The sequence below is a fragment of the Hemitrygon akajei genome, chromosome 6 (assembly GCF_048418815.1).
Source record: "Hemitrygon akajei chromosome 6, sHemAka1.3, whole genome shotgun sequence".
In the NCBI taxonomy this organism is placed as follows: Eukaryota; Metazoa; Chordata; class Chondrichthyes; order Myliobatiformes; family Dasyatidae; genus Hemitrygon; species Hemitrygon akajei.
Genome location: NC_133129.1, coordinates 67,054,674 through 67,070,614, shown reverse-complemented (window position 1 = coordinate 67,070,614; position 15,941 = coordinate 67,054,674). Strand labels below are relative to the sequence as shown.

General features: G+C 41.8%; 1 protein-coding gene across 2 annotated transcripts in view; it reads left to right on the top strand.

Moving 5' to 3' along the window:
- Positions 1-6,447: 6,447 nt before the first annotated feature.
- tbc1d2 (TBC1 domain family, member 2) overlaps positions 6,448-15,941 on the top strand; it is a 63,035-nt gene continuing 53,541 nt past the window's right edge. Inside the window, exons 1-2 of one of the 2 annotated variants that reach the window (XM_073048554.1) lie at positions 6,448-6,734; positions 7,453-7,852. In XM_073048554.1, coding sequence (XP_072904655.1) covers positions 7,454-7,852 — 399 coding nt within the window. In that variant the 5' untranslated portion in view covers positions 6,448-6,734; position 7,453. Of the gene's footprint in view, positions 6,814-7,452; positions 7,853-15,941 lie in introns of both variants that reach the window. The other variant, XM_073048553.1, reaches the window with a different exon arrangement.

The window sequence follows — 15,941 nt, the reverse complement described above, 5'->3', positions numbered from 1 at the left end:
GCGCCCCCTGGCGCCCGGAGGACTCGCTGGTCATTCCTCAGGGTTCGAGCTCGGTCTGCTTCACGCTCTGACCCGTTTTCTGAAGCCAATGCTCTGCTGCAGGTGGGGCAGCGGTTGCTTGAGATGCGTTGTTTAATAATTGGTTTAATATTGTCACATATACCGAGATACTGTGAAATGCCATCCATACAGCAATACATAGTCATAGTGAAGTGCTGTACAGCACAGAAACAAGTCCTTTGGCCCTTCTAGTCCATGGCGAACATGGGGGTAGAACAAAGGAGAAATAGTAACAGAGAGAATTGCAGAGAGAATTCTGTGTAGGTAGACAAATTATGTGCAAGAGCAATGACTAGGTAGATTGGGAGATCACGAGTTTGTCTTTATAAAATAAGAGGTCCATTCAAGAGAATTATAACAGGATGAAACTGGTGGTAGTTCACAGCCTCCACTCAACACCACTTTGTCATTCTGTCCTCATACCTCATGACTTCTAAGTCAAATATCTGACAGTCTTCACCTTAAATTTATTAAACGATTCCACCTTTGAAGAGTCAGATCCTTTTTCTTGGAGAAAGTCTTCTGACCTTTATCGTAATGAACAACCCCTTATTCTGAAGCTGTGCCAACCAGTGGAAACATCATAGTTATTGAGTAATACAACGTGTTGCCATTAGGAAGAAGGTACAAGAGCCTTAGGACTCGCCCCACCAGGTTTAGGAAAAGTTACCACCCCTCAACCATCAGGGTCTTGGACAAAGGGGAAAACTTCATTTAACTTCCATTGCCCCATCATTGAAATGTTCCCACAAACAATGGACTCACTTTCAAAGACTCCTCATTTCATGTTCTCGATATTTATTGCTTAATTATTTATATTATTGTCTCTTCTTTTTACATTTGCACAATTTGTTGTCTTCTGCACTTTGGTTGAAGGCCCTAGTTGGGTGGGCATTCATTTATTCTGTTATAGTTACTATTCTATAGAATTGTTGAGTATTCCCACAAGAAAATGAATCTCAGGGTTGTATATGGTGACATATATGGACTTTGGTAATAAAATTTACTTTGAACTTTGATAGACCCTTCAGCCCATAAAATCTGTACTGAGAACCAAGTACACATTTCTACTAATCCAGCCTTAATCCTATTGACCCCACCTTCTCTACAGATTTTTCTGCTCATCCACATGCTTGTAGAAATTTGCAGCAGCCACTTGGCTTACCAGCCAACATGTCTTAGGGATGTGGGAGGAAATTGGAGCATCTGAAGGAAACCCTCGCAGTTACAGGGATAACACATGAACTCCACACAGAGAGCACCCAAGGTTAGACTTACTGCAGCTGTGAGAAAGCAGTTCTACCAACAGTACACTCTTCCTTTTGCCATCCACCTCATCCATCCTCTGCAGAATCGTGTATGTTTCAATAATACCACCTCTCACATTTATGTAAATTCCACTAAGTGGAAGAACGAACGCATAATATTTCTTCATACATCAAATCTTTCACCACAGAGATCAAGCCTGTGAACCTTCTTTGCACTGCCTGCAATCCAAGTACTGTATATTCTTCCTTAAATAGTCTAAAACAGTATACTGCAACTGTACCTCTGCCTCCAAAGATGGTGGAGGCAGATCATTTAAGGTGGATATAGATAAATATTTTAAAGATTGAGGATTTGATAGCTATGAGCAACGAGCACAGAAGAGGATTTGAGGAGAGCACTGATCAGCCTTAATCATGTTGAATGGCTTAAAAGCCCAGGTTGCTTGCTCTTGCGTCTTTTTCCTTATGTTCCTGTGTGTCTTTTCTCCATAGTAGCAGGATATAGTTGCGTTTCTTTTTAACAGTAAAGCACAGCATTATTATTATGGTGCCTGAAGCTTCTATGTTAGAAACTGTTGATGTTTTTCCTGTTCCACTTTCAGTTTGTGCATAGCCGACTACATGCTAAATTAAAACTGCTGGGGATTAAGAACAGCAGGAAGACAATACAGCGGAAATGCAGAGCAGCACACACAAAAAGCTGGAGGAGCTCAGCAGGTCAGGTAGCATGTATAGAAAGGGATAAACAGCCAACGTTTCAGGCCGAGACCCTCCCTTCTTCGGGACTAGGAAGGAATGGGGATGACACCAGAATAATAAGATGGGGATGGGAGAAGGTGGCTGGCTGGAAGGTGATAGATGAAGCCACATGGATGGATTCCATTTAATTGATCAGTCAGGGCAGCCAAAAGCTAATTGAGAAAATTGCCAGGATTCCCTTCATTTATTTGGGACTCTATGTTACTTAATTGGACCAGGAGACTTGCCCAACAATTTCTAACTAGCATCAGTCACTGCACTTGTGTGGCCGTTAGACAAGTGGCCCTGCTTAGAGCGAACAGTTTTAAATAGCAATATTTGTGTGCACATATGTTCAAAAAGCAGTTATTTTGTCAATGATAGTTGATGAGAAATAAGTAGTAAGACAATTCAGAACTGTTTAGCTCACCGCAGTTCCAAACATTCGAGCTTTGAGATGCCAGAAACAGCTGAAATTCAAAGTGAAATGATTTCACTTCTTCACCAAGTTAGGAACCATGAAGAATCTGAAGATATTGACAATCATCTTGACTGTCAGAATGTAAATGATGATTTGGAAGACGCGATTGTCTACAGCATTTATGAAGGCAGTTCATTATCTGCACCCATGTCTGCATCGATTTTGTTCATTGCATACACTGGATGAATTCCTTATTGATAACTATTAGGAACTAATACACAGTTTTATAGTACTATACTTTTGAAAGTGTTCTAATTTGTTCTGTATTTCATTTAAATACATAAATACTTACTCAGTTTGTCTTTTTAATACCTTTTTAACTATTTCCATGGGTCCTCAGCTAATTAGGTCAGTTGCTTAATTGGAACCAAAATGTGCTGGTCCCTATGTGTCCCAGTTAATGGTAATCCACTGTATTTATAAACAGGGTGGATTTTCAAGGCAATTCTGAAAGAGCAGTCTGTTGTTCTCGACCTGCTTGGGTCTGAGCTAAAGAAAAGGAGCTATGTTGCTCAATTTAGGAATGTTTTGTCAGCCAATGAGGATAGTGGAAGGGTCGAGAGAGCGCGGGACAAAGAGGTTTTAGGTGACGGAGGCTGGTGTGGGTCGAGGTCTTTGTATATGGGAGTTGGGAGAAGGCAGGAGGGAAGGTGGCTGAGGATGCTGTCCCTGTTGCACAAGGTGCTTTGTGCAAATGAATGGCTTGGAGGAGGATGGACCAGTACTCCTGTGGGGGAGCCGTTTGTTCGAGATGGGTTTCGAACCACCTTCGGAAGGTGGTGTGTGCTTTCACGCAGACCGTGAGTCCATCGCGTGAGTTAAAGACAGCTTCAAGACGAGCTCCAACTTATGTGCGCATTTGGACTGGGTTAACTGTATAATGGGTCCTTTCCCCCCCCCCCCTTTTCTTTTTCCTACTAACGGTTCGATAAAGCCGACTTTTGTAAATATACTTTCTTCATAATTGTATGCAGTATGTCTGTTATTTCTTGCTATCAGGTACTTGCATGGGGGTAGTAAGTGACACAGTATTCACACAGATCGGGGTTTGAGTAGGCGAGACATCGCACCTCTAGCGTTTGGTGGGACACAAGTCATATCGACCCTAGACGTACCGAGTTTGAGAAAGGTGAATTTCTCACCGCTGAGTCCAGTGGCTGTTGGCGAGCGACTAACAAGCCGCATCTCTAGAGACGCTCAGTAAAAAGGGGTTTCATTGCTTTAAAAAAAAGTAGAAGAGCATTTCCTATGCTGGTTGAATAGTGTTTCCTTAAATTAACATTTAGCGGTTTGTTGTGCCTTAAATCTCATTAAAATAAATTACACTGTTCATGCAAACTGCAATCCCATTTGGTCAATTGTACTTTGCACAAACTATTTTTGTCTTACATCTCATGCAAACTCTACAACTACACCATCAAAAGACTTTGTAGTTCTGCATCTCCTTTCTAAGTACCTTAAGTTAATGAACCGCTTTTGAAATTACTGCTGTAGGAAATGTGGCAGTTAATTTGAGCGTAGCGAGATCCCGCAAATAGAAATATAAAAATAATTCTGATTTCTGCACCTTAGTTTTACTAAGTGGTAAATGTTCAACAGGTGATCAGGAAAAATTCCACTGATCTCCTTTGAAATAGTGTCAAGGGATCATTTAAAACAGAGCAACACACACAAAATGCTGGAGAAACTCAATGGGTCAGGCAGCATTTACGGAAATGAGGTTGAGATGCTTCATCAGGACTGGGGGGGGGAGATGCCAGAATAAAATTGTGGGGGGGGGGAGTGGGAGAGGAAGGAGGACAAGCTAGAAGGTGATTGTTGAAGCCAGGTGTGTGGGAGAGGGGAGTGAAGTAGGAAGCTGGAGGTGATAAGTGGAAGAAGCAAAAGCTGGAGAAGAAGGAATCTCATAGTAGAGGAGGGTGCACCATGAGAAAGGGTAGTGGGAGAGGGTACAGGGGGAGGTGATAGGCAGGTGAAGAGAAGAGGTAAGAGGCCAGAGTGGGGGAGTTGAAGTAAAGGGGGGAGGGGCGAGGAGAAAATTACTGTAATTGCAGAAATCGATGTTCATGCCATCAGGTTGGAGGCTTCTTAGACAAAATGAGAGGTGTTGCTCCTCCAGACTGAGAGTGGCATCCTCCTGGCAGAAGAGGAGGCCAGGGACTGATACGCCAGAACAGGAATGGGGATGGAAATTACTTGGCTGGCCACCGGGAAATTATGATTTTAGGGATGGAGTGATGGTGCTCCCCCGATCAATGCTCCAGATACAGCCGACTACCCCAACAGATTTGCAGATGAGGTGTTGCCTCATCCAGAAGAAATGTTTGGGGCTCTGAGTGGAGGTAAATGGGCTGGTGTAGCACTTCTGCCACTTGCACTTGCATGGATAAGGCCAGGAGGGACAAGTGGACAAGGGAATCGTGGAGGAAGCGATCCCTGCACGAAGTGGAGAGTTGTGGGGGGGGGGGAGATAAAGATGTGTTTGGTGATAGGAACCTATTGAATATGGTGGAGGTTGTGGGGAATTATGTGTTGGATGCAGAGGCTCAGGGCTGGTAGGTGTGGACAAGAGGATCTCTATCCCTTTTAAGGTGGCGGGAAGATGGGGTGAGCATGGAGGAAAGAGGAAGGGAATCCCTGTTCTTTGAAGAAGGAGGATACCGCTGAAGTATTGACAAGGAAAGACGCAACTTGGGAACAGATGTGGCAGAGACGAAGGAACTGAGAAAAGGAAATGACATTTTTACTGGAGACAGAGTGGGAAAGGTATTGTCTAGGTCGCCGTGGGAATTGGTGGATTTCAACGATATCGAAGTTGTAAGTAAATTTATTATCAAAGTACATACTGTATATATCGCCATATATAAACCTGAAATTCATTTTCTCGTGAGTAATCACAATAAATACAGGAAATACAATAGAATCAATGAAAGACCACACCCAACAGAATGGGCAACAACCAATATGCCAAAAAAAAAACAACAAACTGTGCAAATACAAAAAGAAAGAGGAAAAAAGAAATAATCCTAATAATAAATGTGCATTAAATATGGAGAACATGAGATGAAGAGTCCTTGAAAGTGAATTCATAGATGGTGGGAACATTTCAGTGATGGGATGAGTGAAGTTATCCTCTCTGGTTCAGGAGCCTGATGATTGAAGGATGAACCTGCTGGTGCAGGTTTTAAAGCTCCTGTACCTTCTTACTGATGTTAACAGTGAGAAGGGAGCACAACCTGGATGGTAAGGATCCTGAATGAGAGATGCAGTTTTCCCTTGACAGCTGTAGATGTGTTCAATGTGGGGAGGGCTTTACCCGTGATGGATTGAGCACTTTTTGTAGGCTTTTTGCTCCCTCTCCTCTGTTCCCCTCCAGCCGTCCTCTCTCCTAAGATCCAACTATCTCATTTCCCAAACTTCCAATGGAATCATTCTCCAAGGTCTCCCGCGGCTTGTAGGAGAGAGAACCATACCATAAGTATCTGGCGTCATCCTTTTGGTCCATCTATCCCCTTTGTGGATACACTGCAGTTTCTATCCCAAGTGCACAGACCTTAATGAAAACGACTGGATTGTGTTTCCAACATTGTTAGATTCTGACATCATACGCACACGGAATAAAGATACCGAAGCAACAACCGCACAAAATGCTGAAGGGACATTTTGTGGGTGTTGCTTTGGATTTCCATCATCTGCGCATTTTCCAGTGATTGTGATAAATATGCTGAAGTTTGGTTTGAACTTGTTTATATTTCTTTTTGCAGGGATAATGTGCAAAATTTCGCAACTCCGTTATGTAACAAGTTAAATTGCGCGGTAATTGCGGCCAGATTGGTCCAACCTTTGATAATAATTTCCGCATTATCAGCCAATTGCCTCTTTCGCGGAAATGCGATGCAAACTTGGAATGTTGCTTTCCACGGTCTAAATCAAGTCTTCAGCAGTGCGTGTGCGCGGGTGCTGTTCTGGTGTTCTGGGGCTGGAAAAAGATAAAGACAGCAGCTGTTTAAGGAAGTCAATTCTTCATTATACTCCACCACATCTAAAACCCCGAGCCAAACTTTCACTAGTATGCTCGGAATCAACGTCAATCCTGGCGGTTGGCTGTTACTGACTTTTCTGGGCGTGGAGACAAGGACATTGCTAAATGCCTGACTGATTTTTGCCAGCGTACAGTTCGAATACAGGTAAAGCCGATCACTGGAAGTAAATGTTAATGGCGTTCATGAGTTTAAAAAGCTTTAATCTAATAAGGAATCTGTCAAAGTGAGTGAGATGTACCGACCCAAATGGAATGGCGTGAATGGAATGTTGAAGCTTTTCAGATGTGTTAAGCTATGCATCTGTATTCTGTTAAATCAATCTTGTAATTTTTTAAAAATCGCGTATGTTAAAAAAGGGATGTTACTCAGATCGTCCCAAAGCGCTTTACAATTAATGAGTGTTGCAGTGCCTGGCATGTTTTGCACAGCGACGTGTCCGTATAATGCTTCGTTATGCTGGTCGAGGACAACTCAAGGCGGCGAGAACTCCCCCTTAACCTTTGGCATTATATCGTTGGGTTTTTTTTTGTCCACCTGTAAGGGAGAATGGGAAACAAATTTAACATTTCATCCCTGAAACACCTCTAATGCTAGTCCCCTTTTCTCTCAGTACCGAAACGCTCCCATGTTCTGGAATGAGACTTGAACCCTCGAACTTCTGTTTAAGAAGAGAGACTGGCATTTTCATAGCATCTCTCTCAGGTGGCAAACAGACTATGGCAAACTGCATAATACAAATGTATAAAGGAAATGTTTTTAAGTAGTGCTTTAGCAATGATATCTATTGCCTGGTGCTTTGTATGTAGATATATACAGTGTTTGCAGAGTGAATAGTATTTTCATTGTAGACCTGTGATTGCAGGATGGCGGATGAATTACAAGTGGGAAGTGCCAGCAAATTGGAGGTATTAACATTACCAGAAAACTCGCCTGTTGAGAAAGAAAGTGATAATGTGTATGATGAAACAAATGAGGCGGAGGACTTGGCAAACTATTTGAAATCTCTGAACGAGGGACAGGCACAATCCAGAAAGTTATGTGGATATCTCAACAAGCTGGGAGGCAAAGGACCACTCAAAGGCTGCAAGACCCGTTGGTTTGTGTATGAGCCGAGGAAATGCCTTCTGTATTATTTCCGAACTGCCCATGATAGTACTCCATTAGGCAGCATGGATTTATCAAATGCTGCCTTCAATTTTTGTCTGGAAGCTGAGGAAGGAACCTTTGAAATCAAAACTCCAGAGAAGGATTATACTCTGAAGGTGAGAGCCAACTTAATAGAGGTTTGTTATCTGCTGGACGGTGATATCAATTCTGTACAATATGAAAATCAACGCTTGAAGTATTTTTAATATAAAAAAGTTCATTTCCCTTTTTACATGCTCTGTTTTGTTCACAGACTAAGTTTCAACCAGCTGCTTTATTTTATCAATAAAGGTTATCTTTTGATAGAGATTTAAATAATGTAATTGCAAAACAAATTCATTAGCATTTGGCATCTCATGGGTAAAAGTAAGGTTCCAGTGGGTTCTACCCCTTCCCCTCAGTCCTATTTTTTTAAAAAAAATGTGTATTATTGGTATTGTAAAATATTTATTTTGCTGTCCTTCTTGGTTTCCATACTCATGGTTTGATTTAAAGTAATTCAAATATGTATTTTAAATGGACTTGTAAAAATTCAGCAGTTTGATGTGCTTTCACTCCAAAATTCTGGAAAAAAAATACCAGTTTTTGACCTTTCCTTCAGTGCCAAACTATTATGTGGGAATTTTGGCCGAGCTGCTTACTAATTTTGGTAAAGCAAATGTGTTATAAGTAGGGTGCAGATGAGGAGATACCCTCTGCCCCACTTTGGCCTATCTGAAGAGCTGATCTGAGGTAACAAATAGTGAAAATATGAACTGGTGACCTCAGAAAGTAAGACATGGCATGGTAGTTCAGGATGCCAACACATGACTGGGCATGGTGGGGTGCACAAAGATATTAACCCCATGCAGTAAATAGACTCCTTCCCTACAGAATGCAGAATGGGATAGTACAGCTGATCTGACAATGTGGTGTGGAATTTGCGATTGAAATCGATTCTTTACTTTCCTATTTGATCAGGTAATTGCTTTTGCAGGGTGTGTGGAAGTATTTCTAAAGCATAAGTATGGTGGGTTCATGATTGATGGAATTGCAGTTTTGATTCTTTGATGTACAAAGTAAAGCCTGACTGACCTATTTACAAGGTTTAGTCATCGTTTCCTGAGAGAACCTACTGCAGGAGCAATAGCAACTTTATTCTCCGGTGTTTGAACCACAACTACTTTTCTGCAATGTGTGAGCCTGCTTTTTCTTTTGCACTTTGGGTACGTGCACAGATCTTGTGATCTCTGCATGGAGGAGAATGTCAAAGCATCTTTCAAGAGGGTGAACCCAATGATGTACCTGGCAGAGCACTGAAAACCTGTACCAACCAGCTGCCTGGGGTGTTTAAAGACATCTTCAACCTCTCACTGTTGCAGTTGGAGGCTCCCTGCTGCTTCAAAAGGGCATCAGTGGTACAACTGACCAAGAAGAGCAGGGTGAGCTCCCTAATCAACTGTGGCCCTGGAGCACTCACATATTATGTGATGAAGCGCTTGGTTAGAATTAACTCCTGCCTGAGCAACGACCTGAACCCGCTACAATTTGCCAACTGCCACAACAGGTCTACAGCAGATGTAATGTCACTGGCTCTCAGCTTGGCCTTGGATCACTTGGACAGTGTCAATACCTACGTCAGACTGCTGTTCATTGATTGCAGCTCAATATTCAACACCATTATTCCCTCACGACTAGTGAACCAGCTTCAAACCCTGGGCCACCGAACCGCCCTCTGCGGCTGGATTCTTGACACACTGTGAGGCTGTGAGGCTAGGCACAGCTCAAGTGCCATCTATAAATTCACCAACAACAGTTGTGTCAGAATGATGAGATGTACAGGAGAGACTTTGGCTGGTTGAATAGTCTCACATCAACTTTGTACTCAATGTCAGTAAGTCCAAGGAATTGATTATGAACTTAAGGTTGGAGAAGTCAGGAGAACATAAACTAACCCTCATCCAGGGGTCAGCAGTGGAAAGGGTGAGCAGCTTCAAGTTCCCATACTTAAACATCTCAGAGGATCTATCCTGGGCTCAACGTATTGATGCAATCACAAAGAAGGCATGCCAGTGGCTATACCTAATTAGGAATTTGTGGTGATTTGGTCTGTTGACAAAGACTCTTGCAAAATTCTAGATGTATAGTGGAGAACATTCTGACTGGTTGTATCACCACCTGCTATGGGATGCTTCAGAATCAAAAAGAGCTGAAGAGGGTTGTAGACTTGCCAACTTCTTAATGGCACTAGCCTGCCTACCATTGAGGATATTGTGACAACGCAGTGCCTCAGGAAGCAGTATCCGTCAATAAAAACCCACGTCATCTAGGACATGCCCTCTTCTCTCACTACTCCTATCAGGGAGTGCAGTAGCCTGAGGGTATTTTAGGAACAGATTCTTCACCTCCACCAACAGGTTTCTGAATGGTCCATGAACACTGCCTCACCATTTTTCTTTTTCTTTGCTCTATTTTAATATATTTCCTATTGTAACATGATTTTTGTCTTGCTCTGTTTTTCTGCTGGAAAACATGATATGTCATATCACGACATACGTCAGTGATAGTAAACCTGATTCTGATCTAATGAGTGGGGTAGATGTTCTCCCTGAAAAAAATCGTACTAAGGACCTCACATCTTCCCTTTCTTTTCTAATTGATGAGCTATGCAAAGGTAGCTACAACCAAAGCTGATATTTCTTGTCCTTTTCATCTTTTTTGTGACTGAAAAACACTGCTGGTCATTAAGAACACTAAAAGATGCAGGTCTACTTTGCTAGTGAGTGGAATAACAAAGTTGCATAGTTACAGACTAATGTGAGGAGGAGGCTCAGTCTCCGCACCAGTGTACTACAGCTAGTTGGGGAAGTGGCCATGGCAAACAGTGCACTCGAATGCAGAAGTGTGGTATGTGTGCCAGTATTAAAGTGAGACTTAATGCAGATCTCTGCAGGCCAGTGCTCTCATTGATTCTACTCACTAACGTCAGGTCGCAGGAAAATACAGTAAACTGGATTACCTGTGTCTGCGTCTAAACCAGTGGGAGACGAGGGACTGTTGCACACTTGTCCTGACAGAAACATGGCTTCATGACACCATTCCAGACTCGACCGTCAATCCAGAAGGTTTAATCTCCTTTCAGGCAGACAGAAATGCTGCAACCTTCGGTAAAGTCATGGAGGAGTCTGTGTCTGGTGTGTGAACACCTTGAAAGTAATGGCCTACTGCTTACTGCAGATAGAGTTTTAATGGTGAAGTGCAGGCCCTTCTACTAACCAAAGGAGTTCACTGCCATTTTGATTATTGCTGTTTGCATCCCCGCCCCCCGCCCCCACCAATTGGTAGTGCTGCAGGAGCTCTGTGGTGCATTCTGCAACCTCAAACCCACTCACCCCAATTGTGTCTTCATTGTTGCTGGTGACTTCAATCACACCAACTTAAGAACAGTCCTGCCTGCCAAAATTCTACCAGTATGTCAACTTTTCAATCGGGGAAACAATATATTAGACCTGGTTTATACCAACATTCGTGGAGCCTACACATCTATACCCTCGGAAACTTGGACCATATGTCTTTAACATTGTTTCATTTGGCTGTACTGCATGTTGCTGAGACGACAATAAGCTTGAACTTAAACAATAGAGGCCTTTTAAAACATCAGTAAATACTGATTTTTTTTCTTTGCTTCAGGAACCAACCCCAGCTGTGCATTCTGCTGCTTTGCAATCCTATACAAGTCTTGTGTGCTGCATCTTTCACATTTAACCTTATAAAAATGAACTCAGCAGTAGTAAACAAGAGTGCTATTTAGCACCCTGCTGTCATTCCAGGACACACAGCTGCTGTCAATAGGTTGCAGCAAATCTTCTGGCACAGTTTCCTAGCTTCGTACTTCAAAGCTGCTTAAGTCAAATGAAATGGTAATTTGGAGGAAAAAACACTCTTCCTTTTGTGGTATTTATGACATAAAATTTGACAGAATAGAAAGAGATCATTAAGACTATTGAATCTGTGCTTGCCTTTTTGAAGATTAATTCAATTGATCCCACTCTTTTGGCGTTTTCCTCTTATTCCTACAACTTTCTCTATTTTCAAGTGGTTGATCCTGTTCTATCTTGGAATGTACCATCAAATTTCTCTTTCCATGGATATAAAGAGCCTTCCAGGTGAAGCAGAGATTCCTTTGCAACTCCTCCAACCTTGTCTGTTGCATTTGGTACTCTTGATGTGGCCTCTTACCCAGTATCTTACCTCATTCCTGCTGCCTGTCACCTGCACACTGTATCAGCCTTCCCCTTGCCTCCTTATACTGTCTATCTCCCGTTTACATCCTCACATGATTCAGGGCCTCGACCCATAATGTTGACTATGCTTTGACAGATGCTGCTTGACTTATGAGCTCCTGCAGTTTGCTTTTTTTTTTGCTGCCTCTATTGTCCTTTGAGATAATGCATCCCACATACTGACATTGGAAAAGAAAAATTACTTTTAGGTATCTCCAGCCTTTGGTGGAAAAACAATAGTGTGGAGTTATCAGAATGCGTGTGCAACTATACACAGAACTTTCTGCTATTTTCAATGTGATGCAAGTAGACAACGTACTAGTAGATATTCACTCGTATTTTAAAAATTGCAAACCACAGAAAAAGGCCATTTGACCTGTCATGTCTGCCAGCTTATGAAAGAATTAACTAGTTATTCCTGCTCCCCCAACTTTGGGCCACAATGGCATTACATGGCATTATGTCACTTGTGTCCACCCCTTATCTTTTTCACCTCTTTCTGCTACTCTTATTTGCTGGATCCAGATGCAAAATATCCAAATGTTTTAACAGATTTTTGTTTTGTAAATGATATTGAAACAGCTGCATTTGAAGTTAAAAATGACAAAGATTTTGTGGACTTTAAACTGAATGTCTAAATAATACAAGTATGATTGGGAAAAACAATTCAAGTAACTGACATTAATGAACTTAGAAGAATAAGAGATCTCCTTGAAACTTAATTCTTAATGGGCTCAACAGTTTAGCTGCCCGGAGGATACTTCCCCTGAATGAGGAGTCTAAAACCAGCGAATATGGTTCAGATTCAAAGATAGACCATTTAGGACTGAGATGAGAAATCTTTTCACTCAGTAGGTGACGAATTTTGTGAATACTGAGTCATTATGTTGTAAGACTGATGGATTCCTTCTTGATTAAGAGAATCGAGGGATATAAGGATTTTCTTCTTCTTGGGCCCTTAGCTCCCGGTGGAGCATAGGCCATTGATAACCTCCAGTCTCCATCATCCAAATTGATGGTATGGATGGAGCTCATCAATGTTTCTATAATCTATTGTACCCACCGTACAGGGGATTAGCCTATGTAGCCCTGTTGGCCAGACTTACCCGTTTCCACCTCTCACGACTAGGATGTAGGGTTAGACTTTGAGAGGTGGATATGAGGATAGTGCTGGAAAATAGCCCTGAGAGGCCTGCTCTTTCTTCATTTCTTTTTTCAGTCTCATTTTAAGTTGAGGAGGCACATTCCAATGTAAACTCATGGATGTGTCAGGATGTACTCATCAGGAATGTCTGCTACATGTAGAAGATAATAACATGGCAACAGTGTTTCGGTGCATGTGGCAATGAAGATAGGATCAGTTGAGTGCTTTGACAAAGTAGTCAGGAAATCATCAGACTTCTGAAAGAACAAATTGTGTCTCTAATTGATAACTGGAGGTCATCAGGATGATGCCAATAGATATTGTCCTTAGGGGTGTGCAGAAGGCATTTGATGGAGCTGTTCATAAGTTTTATCAAATAAATTTGAAAGCTAATAAACAATAAGTAGTCATATCTTGTCAGCAGCAAAAATGTTAACATTGATGATGAATTTCAGTTTTTAAAAAAAAAGCAGAAATCTTAAATCTGAGGTTGGGTCCGAGAGGTTCAGAATTATTAAAAGCGGTGTCAGAGGTTTAAAAAAAGCCATTGAAACTGGCAGCATTGGAATTTATATCTGTGGGTATTGTTATGTTTTGTAATTCCAAAACAAAAACTAATTGAAAGGAAATGAGAGACAGGAATGCAAATTTTACTGTGGTTTTTAGTTTAGCGAGACACATGCATATCACGTGGTGGCATGATGATGTTTGCCATTTACGTACTTTTACATATAATCTGCAATGCATTATGTAAACAACAAAGTAGGCTTAATCAAAGAATATATTTACAATTATTGCTCAAATATAACTGGAATATTAAATACACTACACTTCTGCCTGCTTAGATATGAACTCCTACTCAATGTAGAATATATCTCAACTATATACACAGTATACTATGCAATACTGCTACTAGATACAGAGGTCCACAGCATGGTAAATCTTAAATTGTCCCAGTTATGCCTAAGTATTTAATTGCCGTAGAGGCTTTTTTACTCTTGTGGGATAATGTCTTTCCTGACAAGGAGGCTCACTCTGCTTGGCAGGTGAGACTTGAGTATGTGAAACAATGTTAGGTTCTGGGGCCTCCTCTGTGGTGATTGTAGGAGTTGACTCTGGGACTGCAGGAAGTGGCTCTGTGAGCTCTGGCCACCATTCTTCTCTGACAATTGACTCTGCTCTTCTCAAACGATCAATGCGTCGTCTCCAGATCATATCAGGAGTGTGTAGGAGAGGGGTCCAGCTCTGTCAATCTTTCCGAGTATCCACTTTTGATCACCTCCGTAGTCCCTCGCCAAGAGTGAAACATCAAATCTCCTTGTTTGAAGAGCCTTCAATATGCCTCAGCTGTTTGCCTTGCATACTCCTGAGATTGGGTTTGAGGAGACTCAAGAGTGAATGCAAGGGATGACCCAGGAACTGCATAGCTGGTGAGTTATTGGTTGTGAAGTGTGCTGTATTGTGATATAAATTTGATTCAATTCCATTATGTTCATTGGTGAGATTCTGATTCAGTGTTAGTGTAGTGTGTTCTGCAGATGTTGCTCGCAGTGTGTTCTTTAGACTCTGGACAAACCTTTCCTCCCAAGCTATTTGTAGTTGGGTGGTACGGTGCAGATGTTGTTTGTCTTACTCCATTCATTTTCAGGAATGACTGGAACTGTACCACAACAAACTATGTGCCATTGTCAATGACTGAGTGTTCTAGAACACCAGTCCTTGGGAAGAAGTTTCTCAACACAACAACAGTGTACAAGGAGGCTATTGAGAACACCTCTGGCCCCTTAGTAGCAACATCCACTAATACCAAGAAATTTAAGCCCATGAATGGTTGGACAAAGTCAACATGAATCCTCTGCTGGGGCAATGTAGGTTCTTTCCCAAGGCTGAAGAGGTGCTGCTCTTGGCATCTTCTGGATTTGTTGGCATCCCAAACAGCGCACAGCAAGCTGCTTGATCTGTTGATCTACCCCAGGCCACCAGGTAAAATTCCAAGCCAATGCTTTCATTTTGATCATGCCTAGATGATTGGCATATAGCTCCTTGACCACTCAGCATGGATGGTAGAACAATTCTCAATCCCCACATAAGGCAACCTCTGTCAAGAGCAAGTTGATCCCAGTTATGGTAAAGATGGTGGAACTGGAGTTTCTACTGCACACTCCAGCCATTTTGGTGGTCATGTAGACCTGAGACAGTGTGGGGTCTTTTCTAGTTTCCCTTTAGATCAAAAGTTCTCAGACCTGGGATCCATGGGCCCCTTATTTAATGGTATTGGTCCAATGCATAATAAAGGTTGGGACTCCCTGGTTTAGATCATCTCTGCCATAATAGGGAGACTTGCAATTTATGTTATGGAGAATACATCAAGAGGGGTGTCCTCTTTTGTAAATTTTTCAGGTATTTCCTTTTCAAAGGATAAATGGAACAATCCATCAGCATTTCCATAGTTAGTCATCCTCTTGAATTCCACGTGGAAATGGTGTTCTCCAAGAAACAGAGCCATCTTTCCATTGCTGTGAATGGAGCACCATCCTCTGTATTAAAAATGGACACCACTGGTTGATGATCCCCCATACAATTGTTTTACTCACCAAACCTGACTCAATGCCTCTCTGTCAATCTGCATAATGTTTCTTTGTATCAGTAAGGGAATGTAATGCAAAGGCTATAGGGTGTTCACTTTAATTCCTGACTACAATTCTTTTATTTCTCTTGCTGCTGTTTTCATTGATTCAGCTATTTCAAATGTTCTTTTAAATGTAAGTTGTGCTTCAATTCAACCACAAATGCTGAAAT